The sequence below is a fragment of the Hemicordylus capensis genome, chromosome 5 (assembly GCF_027244095.1).
Source record: "Hemicordylus capensis ecotype Gifberg chromosome 5, rHemCap1.1.pri, whole genome shotgun sequence".
Taxonomy (NCBI): Eukaryota; Metazoa; Chordata; class Lepidosauria; order Squamata; family Cordylidae; genus Hemicordylus; species Hemicordylus capensis.
In genome coordinates this window covers 151,601,201-151,620,434 of record NC_069661.1, presented here as the reverse complement: position 1 = coordinate 151,620,434, position 19,234 = coordinate 151,601,201, and the positions used below count along the sequence as shown (strand labels likewise).

General features: G+C 41.2%; 1 protein-coding gene and 1 non-coding gene across 11 annotated transcripts in view; both read right to left on the bottom strand.

Annotated features, from left to right (window-relative positions):
* The window catches only part of KMT2E (lysine methyltransferase 2E (inactive)), a 95,547-nt gene that overhangs the window by 5,290 nt on the left and 71,023 nt on the right, over positions 1-19,234 (bottom strand). For all 10 annotated transcript variants that reach the window (XM_053257403.1, XM_053257402.1, XM_053257404.1 and 7 more), the window contains 8 exons: positions 10,639-10,803; positions 9,360-9,668; positions 7,119-7,373; positions 6,808-6,952; positions 5,977-6,230; positions 5,155-5,211; positions 3,735-4,304; positions 223-512 (listed from right to left, as the gene is read on the bottom strand). In XM_053257403.1, the coding sequence (XP_053113378.1) occupies positions 223-512; positions 3,735-4,304; positions 5,155-5,211; positions 5,977-6,230; positions 6,808-6,952; positions 7,119-7,373; positions 9,360-9,668; positions 10,639-10,803 (2,045 nt within the window). The remainder of the gene's footprint in view (positions 1-222; positions 513-3,734; positions 4,305-5,154; positions 5,212-5,976; positions 6,231-6,807; positions 6,953-7,118; positions 7,374-9,359; positions 9,669-10,638; positions 10,804-19,234) is intronic.
* On the bottom strand, positions 1,902-2,008 carry LOC128328645 (U6 spliceosomal RNA). The gene has a single exon (XR_008309355.1). It is a non-coding gene; the product is annotated as a U6 spliceosomal RNA (small nuclear RNA).

Sequence of the window (19,234 nt, the reverse complement as noted above, 5' to 3'; positions counted from 1 at the left end):
TATACACTAACAAAAGAGCAAGAGTACAATTCATCTGCCAGGTGTGATACCCTTGCTATTGTCAACCAAATGGACCAAAGTCTACCTTGTTACAGTTTAACTACTTTGAAATTATACTATCATATTTTGAGGACCTGGACCCTTGCATTATTGAATGTGTGCAAGGGTTTCCTTTGCCATTTCAGCAACTCCACATTCCACAACCATCTCTCAAGGGCTTACCATTGAACCTCTGGATCATTCTTCTCGCTGGAAACTTCTTTTGATGAAGAGGAGTTTTCAGGTTCTTCTGAAGCGGCGCTATAATCAGCAACTGGCCCTGGTAAAGGCAGGCTAGTTGTGTGCTCCCTCTCTGCTTGCTCCCCACTTTCACTGCTGTTATACCCATCAGCAGCACCACTGTTTCCCCCGCTAGCTGTGTGGGGTGACATTGTAACAAGGGAAAAGCTTTCTGCCTTAGAGCCACTTTTTCTGGCTTCTCGTTGCCTCTTACGATATTCTAGAAGCGATACCTGTGGAAAGAAATGTTGGGTTATTCTTTTCAAACGAAGTATGTTCCATCATTCTTAAGATTTTATTAGTTTGACTTTAATATTCTTTGCAGGTATCAAAAATATGCATATTCTAGCAAACAGATTCGTAAATCAGTGAAACAAGTTAGTCATGTCTAACTTATGTCCCATTAGTTTCAATGAAATTTAATCAAGATGCTGCTCACTGTTTCCATTATCCCTAAAAGACAATGAAATATGAATCTGGTTTTGAAGCAGCATGTGCTTTTCGTCCCATTATTCCAATTTATCAATCTTGCCTTATTTTCCATTTGTAAACATTAAAAGACTGCAACAGTGAAGCTACGGTTTTTCAGATCACCAATATTAATCTAAAAGGGGAATCATGGGTTGGCTCCAATGATGAGGGGAAGGAAAGTAGCCACTAGCATGGCTCCTCAAGGTTCATGCACTTGCACAGTGACAGTTTTCATGCCCTTGCAAAACACTGCATATCTGGACTATCGTTACAATTCCCATGCAACACTCTAGCATGAGGGGCAAACAGCCTTTCTGTCAGTGGAAGACTATTTCCACATCTCAAGAACACTTTTGGGTCCAATTAATGAGTTGTCGGGGGAAAATAGCAACCCAGACAAAGGACGTTGTGTGTGCCTGCTAGACTTTCTGCACTAGAACATGATTGTGAAGTGCAACTATGCAAGATCTTCTTTATAGTCTAAGCAATTTTGATATGTGGGAGTAAGACAGGTTCATTACAGGTAGCAGGGGTGTTCAATCTATCGCAAGTTAGTACGCCATAGCTATTGGAGTCTCCTGTCTTTGCCCCCTCTACCCTGCAGTTGACCTCTGCCCCACAAGATGCTGATTTGTCTTGTCGAACTATGTAACAAATCTGTATTAGCTTAGCTTTCTATTAATTCAAGACAACTAATCTTTTCCACTTCTACGTCTCTCTTGTATTAAGACAGTGACTTGAATTCAGAAGGTAATGTTGGATGAGTGGAAGCCCTTGATTTTTGCCTTTCCCACTGTAGCCACATCACATGTTATCCTCGAAGGTCCCCCATAGCTCATGAGTCGTGCAGAGTGCTATAGCAGAAAGGGGGAGACAAGAAAGCCCCAGTCTGTGACTGAGGATTCAATATATTGTCTGTCCATTTCCTCATAGACACTGTGTTCGTTCATTCATTCTACTTGCAGCACACGCTTCTGAGGGGAAACTCTGAGTGGTTTTCCATAGAGACTCCCATCCAGTGACAGATTGTCCATACCAGCTTTGCTTCAAAATGCTATCGTATCAGATAGATCGGGATCATGATCTGTTGACAATCATAAGCATGGGTGTCAAGGGCTGCATCCCAAAGGCAGTCTAAACCTTTAAAAAAAAAAAAAAAGGAATGCTTCACAAATTTGCGTGTCATCTTTGCACAGGGGCCAGGCTAATCTTCTCTGTATTGTTCCAATTTTAGTATATGTGCTGCCGAAGCGAGCACCAATCTAAACCTTCAAAGTCCGAAGTGTCCACCTAGAAAGCTGGAAGCCTTTTTGAAGAGCCAGTGCCTCCATCGAACAAGTCGTCCTCCCATCAACAAAAGGCACAAAAAGAAGTCAGCTCCCAAGAAACAGAAACAAGAGCTCTCAACTTCCAGTCTCCTTAAAATCAGCGCCTGCTATGACATAGAGCAGGCATCCCCAAACTGTGGCCCTCCAGATGTTGCTGAACTACAACTCCCAGCATCCCTAGCCACAATTTATTGTGGCTGGGTATGCTGGGAGTTGTAGTTCAGCAACATCTGGAGGGCCACAGTTTGGGGATGCCTGACATGGAGTGTGTTGACACCATCCCCAACGGGATTGCAACTGGTACTGCAGTCTCCACCTTCGACATTGAACCTTGTTGCGTCAGATTGATTTTAAAGAGGCTGGAGGTGGAGAGCTCTTGTCTCTATGTTTTTTTGTCGATGGTGGCACCAGCTCTTTAAAAAGGCTGTCAGCCTTTGATGTGGACACTTCCAATGTCGAGGGTTTAGACTGCCTTTGTGATGCAGCCCTTGACACCCATGCTTATGAATGTCAACATTGCAGATAAGCAACCTGTTTTTCTAGTCCAGCACCACTAAACCTTACTTCAGAAAATTTCCAAGGCCTTTTAAAGCATCCTATCTTCCATAGATCCAAAGACACATACTGTACAGATCACTTCCTAGACAGAAAGAAATTTATCTCACCTAAAAACTTGTCAACAAAACACGTTGTATAAACTTTAAAGATTGCTTGTAGAATTAATCCAGTGAATGAAGTATAAAGGATATATGTCCATCAATTTAAATGAGCATACTCCTTGGTCACTAAGAGCATGTTCTAGACCGATTTCACTTGATTCTTAAGACCTTAAATGTTGATCTGAGTCCTACTGATCTGATTTCTACTGTCCTGTGCCCAAGAGGATATTCATTAGATAATGGTGTTTGCTAAGAGCTAGCCATATCCTTCTTTCTTACACACACACACACACACACACACACACACACACACACACACACACTTACAATTCTTACTTGAGCTTTATATTCAGATATCAGAAAGTAACAGTGTCAAAATAGCCAAGTCACTGAATGTTCAAGCAGATTTTCAATTACTAAGTTAGCAATGAATTAAAGTAGGGAAACTAAAAGAATGGTTGAACTGCGCATTCATTTATAGACCAACATACCACACCCGCACTGGTCACTTCACACAAACAGTGCCATCACATGAGCCTGGCCTAGCAGTAAGTGGTCTAACAAAATCTCAGATCAGCCACATGTCTGAACCAGCCCATAAAGGGCACCCATTTTATTCCAGGGATATTATCTCAACAATCCTGTAATGAAGTGATTGAGTTTGGACAGCCACAGATCTTAACCTACTCTTAGAGTGCTACTCTTAGAGTCTACTCTTAGAGTCTTCACCTGGTCTGAATCATATTTAGGGTATAGAACCTACTCTGAGCACCAGTTCTGAAATTAATTTTACAACATATTTACCTATGGCTACACTACAGCCCAATCTCTAATAAGCCTTGATGATGTTTGTAACATCTGTAAAAACTAGTTGTGATTCATTTCAAAAAAACTTGCAACAAGGCAAAAGTGAATAGAGGCTCCTTGTGAACGTTTTCTTGCATAAGAGGTATGCATAGAATTTTTTTAAAATGAGAAATACGTTTAAGCTTGTAACCTTTTTCTTTTGTGGTGGATTCTGGGGTGTGCAATTTCCATCCATCAAGTTATCACTATTGAGAGTCCTTCCAAAGCCAGCTGAAAGTCCATCTTCAGAAGAACAAAAAACAGGCGCATCCATGAACATGCCTCGAGCATCATCAGGAATCAGGCACTTTGACTCGCTTATCCGGAATCCACCTCCTACCTCCAACTGGTGTGAAGGAGTTAAGTCCCTCAAATTAGAATTCATTGAGAAGTTTACACCTGTCCTGTCGGGACTCTTTACCCAGGTAGAGTAAACAGTTCCCCGTCCGCAGTGAGCAGTTTCTAGTTGGCTGTTTGAATCAGTCCTATCATGACAGGGGGCATCCGAGGGTTTATGCAGTGCACTTTGCTCAATTGCTTCGAGTCCCAACTGGAGGTCTGAGGCTGCTTCCTTTTCTCCAGAGCACTGCCTGGTACCATCGGTCCTACTCCTTGGACTGGAATATCCAATAGTCTTTATTTCTTGCAGGCACATTTCTGCTAGATTGGAATTTCTGAAGGAGTTGAGTGCTAGCACTGCTGATGGTGACCGGTCATATCCCTATGCAAAGAAGAACATCAGCAGAACTTAATGTTGGGAATTAACTTATCAGAAAAGCAGGTGAAAATAACATGTATTTGCTCAACTGAAAACTATTTTAAATTATTCACGGCTGGCATTTGACTGTATAGTGTGTAGCTTTAGGAGAACAGATATGATGAAGATATGCTAAGTGTGCCCGCTTGTACAAACATATTGGCAAAATAATGGACATTACAGAACTAGAATACCACTACTACCACAATAGTGATGCTGGAATGTTTGGAAGAGCTGGGTCTGAGACAGAAGGTTGAACTGGTTTTTGTTAATGGTTAAAATAATTTTCATAGCTCTGTATTGGGAAAAGAAATAAATAGTGGAAGACTGTACTCGTCTAACTTGATTGGAAACTTAAACACATTGTGACATAGGGAAGACTGAATGAGATATTGAATGAGATGGCTTACCAAGATGTATTTTTTCATAATTATCGGATCAGGAAATTAATGAGTTTTGTCACAATTCACAGTTATGTGTCTATTGTTTATTGTGTGACTATTGTTTAATGTTTTTTCCTTACAAAAAAACTGGATATTTTACAACTCTGATGTTTATTCAAAATATTTATACCCCAACCCTCCAGTACACTACTGTTCTGGGAAGCACTTAACAGCTTATTACTCCATTTTTAAAAAAGAGAACCATATTTGAGTTAGACTAAGTTTTACAATACAAGCAATTTCTTTTAAAATAAAAGATTGTATTTCTAATCACCTAAATGCAGCCACATACATATGTTAGTGACAGGTCGGAGAAAGCTGCAGAACAGAAGAAACTATGCTCTCACTGGATTCGTTGCATTTATCCTTACCTCTTGATTATACGTTCGCCTCTTAACTTCTGGGGAGCTTTCAGGTGAAGAAATATTCTGTAACAAAAGAGATTAAGGTTATTTTAAAAAAACAAACCAATTTTGGATTATTTTGAAGAGATACAGAACATAAATGAAAATGGTTCCAATTTTCTCAACAGCCTCTGAACTACGTGTTCGTTCTTCATCCTGTCTCCACACCCCACAGTTAGAATACATGCTAGGGTTAACACTGTACAAGTTGCTTGTTTATAATACAACTGTTGTATTAGTTGCTTGTTTATAATACAATTATAAACAAGCAACTAATTATTTATTAATTATTATTATGCTATTATTATAAAGTTGCTTGTTTATAATACAAAAGCTTCAAGTGTACACTTGAACAAAGCCTTCAAGTATCCACTTGAGCAAAGCCTTCCCCATTTGCTGAAACAGTTCTAAAATATCCTAATGACAAGAAGATCCATGCTTGTACAACAGCACTGTTTGCATATTGGATCTCAGAGCTTGCTTTGTCAGGCTGTGTGCTAAAGTTCTATTAATCTTAAAATCCAAGCTGCCATATGGTCTGGGCAGTTAGTTGTCTATGTATTAATCTACAAGAGTAAGAGACAGAAAAAATCTATTTTTCAACATGGCAGTTACTAAATTAATGTGAAAGTTTCCCCTAGTTATGACAGTATCAACTAAGCTGGTCATTATTTAGTAATTATATTTGTGCACTGCCCCAAACTTCCGTCTCTGGGTGGTTTAATAACTAAACCTTTTTAAAGAAAATTTCCTGCACAATATAAGTTAGGCTGTATATGCAAGTCTCACCTCAAAGTGCATTGCATTTCCATGTAAACATGGAATCACTGGAGTAACAGGTGAGTAAATGGTTTTGTAGCCATTCCTACAGGTTTCATCTTCTGCTTTAATTCTCGGAGGAGTAGCAAACAACAAAGGATCTGAGGCAGAGAGATCAGCATGGGTTGGTGTGGCATATGGAGAAGGAGTAGGTGTCGAGGTTTCTGAATAGGCAGAATCCAACAGCTGATATAGTCTTCGTTTTTTTAGTGGTGTAGTGAGGTCTGCATTTTAAAACAGAAAGCAAGAGGCAAGAAGGAACTCTTAAGGGTGCTTGATTATTTAAAGTATAAAGCCAACAATGACCATCTTTTAATGGTAGGTTACTAAGCTATTAGTGAGAACCATATGCACCCTATTTCAAAGTTAACATTTACTGATTGTGAAGAAAAAGAGTTGTCTCGGAACTGGGCTCTACAAGTCAGAGCAGAGAAGCAGCTGGTAACACCGTCCCTGGTATCTCCAAGATCAGGCTGAGAGAGACTCCTGCCTGCAACCTAGGAGAAGCCGCTGCCAGTCTATGTAGACAATACTGAGCTAGGTGGGCCAATGGTCTGACTCGGTATACAGCAGCTCTCTATGTTGCTTCAGTTACTGGAATTTTAAGAAACAGAGAGTAGGCATGTACATACATAGTCCAGCAAGAGAGACACCACTAAACATCAACGGTGTAAAAGGAAAGAAAGAAAATGGGAACAATGGCTGGCCAATTGACTCTCTGTTTGAAAATTAAATCCTGGTAACCTGTAGGATAAAGCAATTCAAGAGGTTAGCTTGCAGAATATGGAGAAAAAAATTCACCTGGTAAGAAACAGCTATCATTCAATAATAATGGGCTTCTACTTTCACCACTGATTGCAGGACTTCTAGATCTTTCATGAGATGGCGAATCAAACCTATCTACAACTGCTGAGTTTTCTTCTTCCAAAGCTTGCTTCAACCAACGCTGAAAAAACAATGAACCTTTTATATAATTGAGCTCTAGATGCTACAGATGCCTCATGAGTTCCATATCCAATAGTCTCTTTACAGATGTGAAATAAATTGAAACATTTTAGAATTCGCTATTTCTGTCAACTTCAAACGGAGATTAAATCAAGCAGACTTATTACCTTCTTGCAAGAGCCAATAATGTTATCCACAGGTTCCTTTCTCCTCTTTTTTTCGGAAAGGAATGGAGATGTAAAACGAATATAGTGCTTCGGAGTAGTATATACATGTGGACTGTAAGTGAGACCTGGTAAAGAATTCAGCTGCGTTGCCAAAACTTCAGGATCTGTTGTTATACGCAGAGGCTTTTCTGAGAGGATGTCTGTAGGTTTTCCTGACTTCTCATTTTTCTCACTTAGCCACTCACTCACCAAGTGCTGAAGGAAAATAGGGAAAAGTAACAAAGGGAAATTGTCAATAAAACACTATCTGCACTTACAGATGCACTTGGTAATATGAGAGAAGACCTTTCATTGTTTAAATGATGTTTTATTTTTAGTGTTTCAGATAATGTACAATATTATGGCTCCATAATGCTGGGTGTTGGGGCTGCTGTGGACTCGGAATGCAGCCCCATCACTGTGAAGAATACGTGGTTGCACTAGCAAGCTTTCTCCATTGTCATGGATGGAGGAAACTGCAGAAGTGCTGCTAAGCACAACCGGCCATTCGTAACAATGTCAGGGCTATAGGCCAAGTCCATAGAAGCTGCTGTGCTGTACAGTGTTCTGGAACTGTGATGCTGTGCATCAGGCTAGCGACCCATCTTATGTAAGCCACCCTATTGGCTGAAGACCAGTGTGAGCACTTCACACACACAAATATGAATATATTAATGACTAAATAAGAATGCAGGCACTAGAAACAAATTTTTTCTTTCTAAGTGACGTGTGTACTAAAGGTATTAGCATTCATTTCATTCATTATATTTACTTAGCATTCCAAACTGTTGTCTAAAGTTGCAATTCTGTGCACATTTGGGACTTTCTTGCTAACATGCACAGGATTGGACTGAAAGGCCCAATGAGTGGTCTGTTCCCTGAAGCCCTGAACCAAGTTAATAATTTACTAGAGAGATCTCCCAATCTGTTTTCAAATTCACTTTGGAGTTATAAATAATCTGAATTGTATGAACTCGGCGCCTGAAGCATTTACAGGCGCTTAAGGCTCTAAGCAATCCACCTGGGGCACAGCATCCATGTGGAGAGAGATCCCTGCAGAGAGAGAAAAGCCCTGCCCCCCACCCACCCACCCCCGACGTGAATGCAGGAAACATGCATGACCCTTATGGCAAATGGGAAACGTTGTTTATGCCCCCCATGTTTCCAGCCAAACCTTCCTCCCCTCCACTTTGCTCAAGGAACATGTTCTTTAACTGAGTAGAAGGGGAGGGCTGGATGGGGACACAGAACCCTCCCATAATAGCCCTTAGTTAAAACATGAATACAAATTATTATTATTTTTCTCCCTTAGTGGAAACAAAGCAAGTATGAAAACGAAGGAATGCAGAGAAGACTCAATACAACCTCTTTCACCATCTCCTTCCAGACTAGGTATTACTGTGTGCAGAAATCTTTGACAGCAAACTTAGCTTGAGAGAACTTGACTATTCAGCAATGATGTCTGTTTTCCAGAAACATGCCTAAAGTGAACTATGTTCTTCATAGACTTGTCTGTGCTGTGTTCTCTCATTTTAGTGGAGGGTAACCTCCAGACATGGGAGTTCTTACAGAGATTCATCCTAGCAGATGAGGTCACCAATGCTGCCACAGATGGCCAGTCCAATCACTCCTTAAAACCCTTTACAAGCAGGTCTTCAACTCTGTCATGTTAGCATCTCTCTCACCATTCAACAGATGAGAAGTAAGATATGCAAAGACTCACTAAACAACCCCACCCCCAACTAATCTGAAGTAGAAAACTTGGACCTGCATCCATGTGTTTTCCTCCCAGTGCCCTGTATCTACAATAGGAGAAGAAATCCAGTGAGTGAGTGTGTGTGAATGCGTGCGATCTTGCCCTCTTTAATAAGGTACATCACAACCATCCAATGACTCCTTTCGCAACCTCAGCATCATCCACTGGCTCAAAAAACAAAAATAATCCCCTCACCCCAACAAAATGTTTCCTTCTATCTTATCCCACAATAGAGCCAGTAATGAATAGTGGGCAGGATCCAGGATAACAGTGGACGATGCACCATTGAAATCAATGAGACCAGTTAGTCATGACTAATTTAAATCGCATTAATTTCAATAGGATCTAGGCTAATTTCAGTGGGACTCAGTCCTACAAGGTGCATCCTTGCTTATATACAGCTTCAGGAAAGAGCAGTTGGGTTTTTAAAAAAAAAATACACATACCTTTTTTGTTTTAGGGTATTTAGTAGGGCATTTATTAAGTGCTGGGGCTTCCGGTTCAGTAACTATTTCAGCAACAGTTGTCTCTGTTTCAGGCTCAACTGAAAGTGCAGTGTTTTCAGACTCATTGTGCTGCAAATTAACTTCCACATCAGGAGAGGATGGCTGGATATCTGAACACATGCTAACAGTTCTATGCCGTCTCCGCTGCTGTCCAATATGAGTTCTGCTCCGAGAGAAGCTTTTTCTCTGTTTTGTCCTATTGACTTTGGCAGGGGTTGGCTTGCTGGCAGATTCCTCTTTTGCTGGTTCCTGGTGTAGCACATGTAACAAAGTAAATTGCACACCTTCAATAGCTGGAGAGAGCAACTTCTTTCTGGAATGTTTCAGATTACAAGATTCCCACACTTTTGAAAGTAGGCTTTTGAAAAATCCATATTATTGCTATGAGTCTAGGATAGAATTATTGCTCGTCCTTTGTCAATCTTCATGAGCCCCGCCGCCTTTTAAGATCATTAATAGAGGTCCGGTTGCAGTTGCCACCAGCTTGCTTGGTGGCAACCCAAAATCGGTCCTTCTCTAGGGTTGCCCCGAGGCTCTGGGAGACACTCCCAAATGAAACCAGAATCTCCCCATCTCTGGTTGCTTTTGAACGACTTTTGAAAACACACCTGCTTCATCAGGCTTTTAGTTTATGTTTTAAAGTTTTATTTATGGTAATTTTAATCTGTTTATATGATTTTAAGGTTTTGGTTGATTGGGATTGTAAGCCGCCCTGAGATTTTATATAGGGCGGTATATACATGTGACAAATAAATAAATAGTAAACCTTGGTGCTTCTACAGCTCTAGCTGCAGTAATATATGGCAAGCACTTTTAGAGGAAGAACCTTGTCTGTAACTTAACATTAAAGTTGCAACACTCTGGGTGCAACCCCCCCCACCCCCTTTTCCTATGCACCATCTACATAAAGTAATGTAATTCTTTCAGCAGTAGATGATACAATAATCAGTATTACTTTAGAATATTCTTATTTTAATAGTATGCTAATTGCCCAAGTATGATTTCAGAAAGGTCATGATTGCTTCTGGGTCAGCTGTGGTAAAATGGAATACAACTGAACAGAATTTTGCTACTTTATACAATGGAATAAAATTGCACTGAAGTGGTGGTTCAGTGAATTGTGCCCAGTAAAATGTTGTGTCCATTAGCTTGCCCAACCCAAAGTATAAGATAACTGTGAAAGTTTACTCACAATTTACTCTAACTGCATGTCACTTACCTGAACATATTCTGTGTCATTGACAATCTGTACATCCTTGCATTCAGATTTAACTTCAGTTTTAGCTGTGCTGATTCTTTCCAAAGCCTGCTCTCTTCTTTTTTCTCTTTTTTCTAACCTGGCAAAAGCTTGAAGGATGGCTTCCATTTTCCGTTCTTCCCTGGTCTGAAGAATTTAACAATGTTAATAATGTTCAATGCATACCCAAGATAAAATGACTTAAAATATAGGTACAGAAAACGTGTGTTCAGAATGTTTCTGTGTGAGTCAAATCCAGCAAAACCAATTACAGAATCAGTGCACTTTATATACCAGTATTCAATAGGTTCATATTTTTATCTTTGAGCAAAAGAAAAACAAACTATGTATATTTACCAATAAACTGATGTACTAACCACTTTTTAAAAATCATGCAGAGGAAGCAACATTAGCCAGAATTAATATACAAATTGTTTATTTAACTTTACATCTATAAAGCATGTTTTTAAAAAGTATTTGAAGAATGTTTTCTCTGCATATATAAATGAGAGTGCTAATATGTTTAAGTTAAATGTACATGCATTTTTAAACCAATATCATTTTCACAATTAAAGTTTGAACGCATATTCTGAAATGGAACAATATCCTCTTTTTAAATAGGATATTTACATACCCTCTTTAATGCTTTAAAGATGCGACTTTATATATGCAGTAATACTAACACTTTAAGATTTATCTGAGACAAAATGCAGTGGCTCTACAGAGAAGAACAAGTTTTGAGTTCTTGATTAGCTTAGTATACTAGAAACTAAAGAGATTTCTATTGTTGATCTGCAATTATGGAGTATTAGCTTTTCAACTTCTTGGAGCATGGAAAATGCATTTATATAATCCTGCTAAATACAATGCATATAAACTGCATGTTGGCATTTTCAACTCAGCATGTTCTATTACTGACCCCCACTGTCCCACAAACCTGGCAAATGCTAATTTGAAATCTTTGTTGTAGAAAACCTAATAATCCTAATTTCCATTTAAACATCATCTGATGTAACACAGCATTTTCAGACTTTGATCCATTAACATTTTGTTTAGTAAAAACTTTATCTTAAGAACAAACAATATTGTTGGATTACTTAGGCTAGGGGATTCCAACAGGTACTTGGTGCACCACCAACTCACCAGATCCCTGCATTCATGGATCCAATTCTAATGAGTCTTCACTCTAACTTATCACTCTTTCATAGTTAAGACAACAGAGTGAAGGGAAGGGAAAAATGAAAGGAAATCATTGCTGATCTACCAGGGATCTTTCAAGCGATGAGAAGCAATGACATATGTTCCGGGGAGAGATGGCATCACACTATAAGGAATCAAACAAAGTTTCCACTGTAATTAGGGACTGCACACAGGAACTGGCCCCATGTGTCCTGAACAAGCTTCTGGGTGTCTGTTAAGCTACTTCAAGCAATATGTGTATGTGGCAGTGTACTGGTGGGAAACCAAGGCTCTTTTCCTGGGCCCCGGGGGTGGGGTGGGGTGGGAGGAGAGATGCATACCTTCAAGGCTCCAGCAAGCAGCAACTACGGTCAGCTGGAGGAAGCTGAGGGGTTAATCAGCCACAGAATTCAGCTTCCTTAACATTTTTTCCTTTGGCCTAGGCAAGCTGGGAAGAGACATGTCCTCAACTCTGCCCCCGCCCCAATGTTGGTCAGCAAATTATCTTCCAGCCTATCTTTCCCAGAGCACAGACCCCTCTCTTGCTGCCACTCCAGCCAGCTGAGCCAGGCGGCTGGCAGAGCTAGCTGTAGGCAGGAGAAAGAGCAGCATCCGCTCGCACTAGGATTCTGGAGACAGGACACAGCAAGAGCTCACAGCATTCATCTTCTCCCTCCTGCAGATTGCCCTGCTAGCAGCACTTCTATCTGGTGGAGAAGGATAAACCCTGCTTCATCACTCTTCATTGTCCTTTCTACCTCTCCCATGTTCAACTTTCTCTCCAGCAAACAAATGCATTATACACAGGTAATTAAGCCTTTTCATGACACTGCTGATGGTAGCATAATAGCTGGTGACATGATTTCAGTTGCTTTCTACCCGTGAAAGTGTTGAACATTCATTATCTAAGCTAGGGCCAGACTACTACTACTCCACTAGCCTCACAAAACACTGGAAAAATCATCATTCTTCACTTATACTGGAGAAAATGGATGATGAAGGAACATTTCCCAAAAGGTTCTTACATGCATTTGCCTCCTCTGCTACAAGACGTCAGTTGAAGATCCAAAATTTGTTAAATGTCAACACCACCAGACTGGTAATTAGACAGCTGACCAGTGTTCCGTCTAAGGTGCGTGCACATGCACGTGCTCGCAAGTTTTTGAATGCCCACTCAGTTAATTTTAGATCCCGCTCTGGTTGAATTAGGAAGGCCCCACTCTGAATGCACGTGAGCACACACTGCCTTGATACTGCCACCCAGAACAAAACTCATTCCACACACAGATGAAAAAATAATAATTAGAGAGAACACTGCAGGTGACACCTACTTTTAAATCTTTCTGCAACAGCAGTGCAAACCTAGATAACCTCCACCAGACAAACTCTTTAGCCCCAGTATACTTCCTCCTGAAAAGGAATCCCTTGCCCACGAATCGTATGTAAACTTTAAAAGGAAATAGGACTTTTATGAAAGGCACCATAAGAGCCAATTCCTCAAGACAACATGACCAAGATAAAGATCTGCTGATGCTGCAGGTGGCAATATTCTCTATGTTAATATAAGTCATACAATTCTCATCTGAAGTATGAAATTTGCCTATAATCAGATTTCATGATATCTGGCCAAAAGAGCAATGTGTTAACTCATGGGGGACAAGCAGCCCCACTTGAGCCTTGGAAGTACAAGGAAGTTATTCGATTTCTTCCCTCCAAATCTGCCGGGCTGGGGGTGGGGGGATCAGCTAGACTTCCAAGCAATTTTGAAGCTCAAAAAATTACACACATACACCCCTGCCACTTCCTCACCTTCAAAAAACTCCTTTCCCCTCTACATTTTGCTTAACATTCCCTACATAAGCAAGAGCAACATTTCTTCCCTATTCTTAATGCATTAAAAGTTGAGGCAGGAGACATTTTATTCTAAAATTAAGTTATGTATTTATTCAATTTATATACCACCCTTCCTAAAGTGGCTCAGGGTGGTTTACATTAAAATAAAAAAACACATCATAATTAAAATAAAATAAAAACATTTAAACCAGATTAACATCAAAATTAAAACTAGATATCAATAGAAGCCAAGTTTAAAAGATGGGTCTTTAAGGCTCTCCTGAAGGCCTCCAAGGAAGATCATCTTCTCATATCCACGGGAACACATTCCACAACCTAGGGGCAAAAACTGAGAAGGCCCAGTCCCAGGTCACAACCAGATGAACTGGTGGCACCTGAAGATGGACCCCTCCTGATGATCTTAATGAAGGTGGGGGGAGGAGAGGTTTTGTAAAGAATGGCACTCTCAGGTAACCCAGATCCAAGCCATTCAGGGCTTTAAAGGTAATAACCCGCATGTTTTACCTCACCCGGAAACATATTGGCAGCCAGAGCAACTGTTTAAGAACAGGCACAACGTGGTCTCTCCAGGATACCCCAGAGACCAATCTGGCTGCTGCATTTTGAACTGAAGTTTCTGAGCTACATAGCGCTCCTGGCCACAGCCTCAACCTGAGGCACCAGGGTACTCCCAAGCTACAAATCTGTTCTTTCAAGGAGTGTAACCTCGTCCAGAACAGGAAGTTCTATCTTGTCTTGCAGATTACAACCTCCCCATCAATGAGCACCTCCACCTTGCTTGGATTCAGCTAACTTCCTGCTAGCAGTAAAGGGAAAGCAACAGTGGCTGATGGGACTAGTAGTCTTTTTTCTGGGCTACTGCATCAGTAAGAAGTTAAATTAACCGGGGGAGTGGGGCATTCTTCTGCTGTATCTTTTTATATATTAGTAACGGCAAGTAATACCACTGCTGTTCTTGCTTGCTGAGGGGAAGAAGGGTGGAGTGGGGGGAAGGAGTTGTTTAAAAGTAGGGGATTAGGAGAGGATGATGCAGGTGAATGTATCTGTACAAAAAAGAATTTTAGAACCAAGAATAAGTTCTCTCTTCTCTAAGGTGAGTCTTCTCAAGCTCCAAAAATTATTTTACCTAGACCAAAATCTGAGAATTTCATCTATCACTAGTGTTAACAGGGAAAAAAACCACATTTTTAAACCCCTTAACAAAACACTTTTGTTCACACATCACAACAAACCCTTGGCAAGGGTTCTCAAGAGATATGCCAATAAAACTGAGGCAATCTGAAATTTCAAAACATTGTACATTTGTGTAGGTAGAGCAAGTACCTTTTTTTTAAACTGACCTCTACGTTTATATGCACATGTACATACATATAGAGACGTAATGGACAGATCTTTTCAACCTATATGGTGGATTGTTGCATTGAACAGAAGTGAGGTAACATTCACCTTGCAAACAACATTTAAAACTGGGCTGCATTACCTTTTAAGAAAGCAGATGAATCTGCAGTTCAGCTACAGAGAAATTTGATTATAATCTCAGTGTGCGCACACACAAATATGTATAGCTTGGGGTCCAACAATAATGGCAAACCACAGAAAAGACACAATAGAAGATTTGGAACCCACTATCAGAATTCAAAACATGTGGTCCCCAGGTTCCTGAAGACATGAGGTGCCCTACAAGTGGTGGGGGGGGTGGCCTCATACCTTCACTGTACACAGGAAGTTGGATAGACACACTGGCCAACTGTCAGTGGAAATTTTTATTGTGTAGACATTTTTATTAGATCATCTGATGATTAAAGCAGAAGGGAAGGTTCCCTGTTCTCTACTTCCACAGAAGTGTAAATCTTTATACAGGAGCGTCATTTTCTCCTCTGCACAATAATGAGTTAAATATATAACTCATTTTTTTTTTTTTAAATCATTGTAAAGTTGTTGTGCGTGTTGTTTAACTTTAAGCAAAATATGTAGTTTGGGCTTTCCTTGGGGTTCCAGGATGAAAGGCAAAAAGAACTGCTCAATAAACATAATGGTTAACTAAGCAAAAATTTGTACTGATTACAACAGTTTACAAATATACTAAAAATGCACACATATATCAGTATTAGATGTCCAGGTCCCACCCATCCCTTCCCTCAAAGTGTGGAAAATCTCAACACATTTGAGGACTAAGATTAGAGCATATGAATAGGCAGCCAATAAAGATGAAATGAAAGAGTCAACAGTGGCTAATGATCAGTTATACCAATTTTAGATTTCTGTACTGCCTACGTTAATCAGTCAAAACGAGTGATTGCAGTACCTTAATAAATTCCTCCCCACCCACCCCCAATCCCTTCATAAGTCATCAAATTACAGGCAGCTTGCTGCCCTGCACTTCTGATGCTTTATTTTATTATCTATCTATCTATCTATCTATCTATCTATCTATCTATCAAATCTGTACACTGCCCCAAACTTTCGTCTCTGGGTGGTTTAGGGGGAGAGCTCTGCAAATGTAAAAGATCCCTTTAAAAATACTGGCTGGCATGATGTGGAGCATTATGGAGTTGAAATGCTGTGCCCCAGAGTTAAGAATGGGTGGTTGTGCTAGCAGCACTTCCAGAGTTTCCCCATTGTCATGAAAGGAGAAAATTGCCGGGGCGGCCTTAGAAGTCTGCAGCAGCCCTAGGACACAGTGTTGTGGCTCCGTAATGCAGTGCATCATGTCAAATCACCAATGCAGTCTGCCATGGTCATCCCCCCCCCTCACCTCACATCAATGGAGACCCTATTACTAATAACCCTGTTTTGTACAGTATGTCAGATCTGTATATAAAACACAACAGAGTCCCTGCCTGCAGGGATTTCCATTTACACATTAGACTGGAATGAAGGACAGAGGACACTGATCCATGAGAGTAAAGAGGAGAAGTAAGATGAGACAAAACACAACAGAAACATAGAAGTAGGGAAATGCTTTGTTAACAAACATAGGTTTGGAGAGAGAGGGAAGTAAACTGATAGCATGAGGTGAGAGTGTTCCAGGTATAGAAAATCAAAACCAGAATGGGGGAGGCATACACACAGAGGAACCAGAAAGGCAGGCTGATTACCTGTAACAGATTATCTTTTGGTGATCCGGTATCATTCACAACGTGGATTATGTGCCTGCACAGTGGGGATGAAGGATTTTCAAGCTCCCTAAGGCGCTCTGCAGTTCCGCCTTCCGCGTGCCAAGCACGCTCAGTATCTTCAGCGGCCGAGCACCCATTTGCTCAGTTCCTGATAGACCACTGTGAAGACTAAACTTCTTCAGTCGATTGATGAGGTAAGTACATTACACAAAAAACATCTGATAAGCAAGTAGGTTGGGTGTGTGTTGTGAATGATACCTGATCACCAAAAGATCACCTATTACAGATAAGCAATCTGTTTATGTTTGTGGTGATCCAGTATCCTTCACAATGTGGGTGATTGAGGAAGGCTGGAGGATATTTCTTAAAGAACAGCTAGAGAGCTGAGTCGGATAGAAGTGACAAGGGATGATGTCCTAAACCAGGCATCCCCAAACTGCGGCCCTCCAGATGTTGCTGAACTACAACTCCCAGCATCCCTAGACACAATTTTTTGTGGCTGGGTATGCTGGAAGTTGTAGTTCAGCAACATCTGGAGGGCCGCAGTTTGGGGATGCCTGTCCTAAACTGTCTGGAAAAACTGAAAGCTAACAAATCACTAAGGCCAGATGGCATCCATCCAAGAGTCCAACTCAAATGTGAAATTGCCGACCTCCTTGCCAAAATATTTAACCTATCCCTGAAATCGGGCTGTGTACCAGAGGACTGGAGAGTAGCAAATGTAACACCGATTTTCAAAAAGGGATCCAGGGGCGATCCGGGAAATTACAGGCCAGTTAGCCTAACGTCCATTCCAGGCAAACTGATGGAAAGCATCCTCAAGGATAAAATTGTAAAGCACCTAGAAGAACAGGCCCTGCTGCGAGTGAGCCAGCATGGCTTCCGCAAAGGTAAATCTTGCCTCACCAACCTTTTGGACTTCTTTGAGCGTGCCAACGAGTGTGTGGATCAAGGTGATCCAGTTGACATAGTCTACCTGGACTTCCAAAAAGCTTTTGACAAAGTTCCTCATCAAAGACTCCTGAGGAAACTTAGCTGTCATGGGATAAAGGGACAAGTACATGTGTGGATTGCTAACTGGTTGAAAGACAGGAAACAGAGGGTAGGTATAAATGGAGAGTTTTCACAATGGAGGGAAGTAAGAAGTGGGGTCCCCTAGGGATCTGTACTGGGACCAGTGCTTTTTAATTTATTCATAAATGATCTAGAAGCAGGGGTAAGCCGCGATGTGGCCAAATTTGCAGATGATACCAAACTCTTCCGGGTAGTGAAATCCCAAACGGATTATGAGCAGCTCCAAAAGGATCTCTCCAAACTGGGGGAGTGGGCAACAAAATGGCAAATGCAGTTCAATGTTAGCAAGTGTAAAGTGATGCACATTGGGATGAAAACCCCCAACTTCAAGTATATGCTGATGGGATCCAAGCTGTCATTGACGGACCAGGAGAGGGATCTTGGGGTTGTGGTGGACAGCTTGTTGAAAGTGTCGACTCAATGTGCGGCAGCTGTGAAAAAGGCAAATTTCATGCTAGGGATCATTAGAAAGGGGATTGAAAATAAAACGGCTAACATTATAATGCCCTTATACAAAACTATGGTGCGACCACACTTGGAGTATTGCGTACAATTCTGGTCACCACATCTTAAAAAGGACATTGTTGAACTGGAGAAGGTACAGAAGAGGGCAACCAAGATGATCAGGGGCCTAGAGCACCTTTCTTATGAGGCAAGACTACAACACCTGGGGCTTTTTAGTTTAGAAAAAAGACGACTGTGGGGAGACATGATAGAGGTCTATAAAATCATGCATGGTGTGGAGAAAGTGGAGAGAGAGAGATTCTTTTCCCTCTCACACAACACTAGAACCAGGGGTCACTCCATGAAATTGATTGTCAGGAGGTCTAGGACCAACAAACGGACGTACTTTTTCACACAACGCGTGATCCACTTGTGGAACTCTCTGCCACAGGATGTGGTGACAGCCAACAACCTGGATGGCCTTAAGAGGGGTTTGGATGACTTCATGGAGGAGAGGTCTATCAATGGCTACTAGTCCCTGGTGGCACAGTGGTAAAACTGCCGCCCTGTAACCAGAAGGTTACAAGTTCAATCCTGACCAGGGGCTCAAGGTTGACTCAGCCTTCCATCCTTCCGAGGTCGGTAAAATGAGTACCCAGAATGTTGGGGGCAATATGCTAAATCATTGTAAACCGCTTAGAGAGCTCCGGCTATAAAGCGGTATATAAATGTAAGTACTAGTCGGAGGGCTGTGGGCCACCTCCAGCCACAAGGGCAGGGTGCCTCTGAGTACCAGTTGCAGGGGAGTAATGGCAGGAGAGAGGACACGCCCTCAACTCCTGTCTGTGGCTTCCAGCATCATCTGCTGGGCCACTGTGCGAAACAGGATGCTGGACTAGATGGGCCTT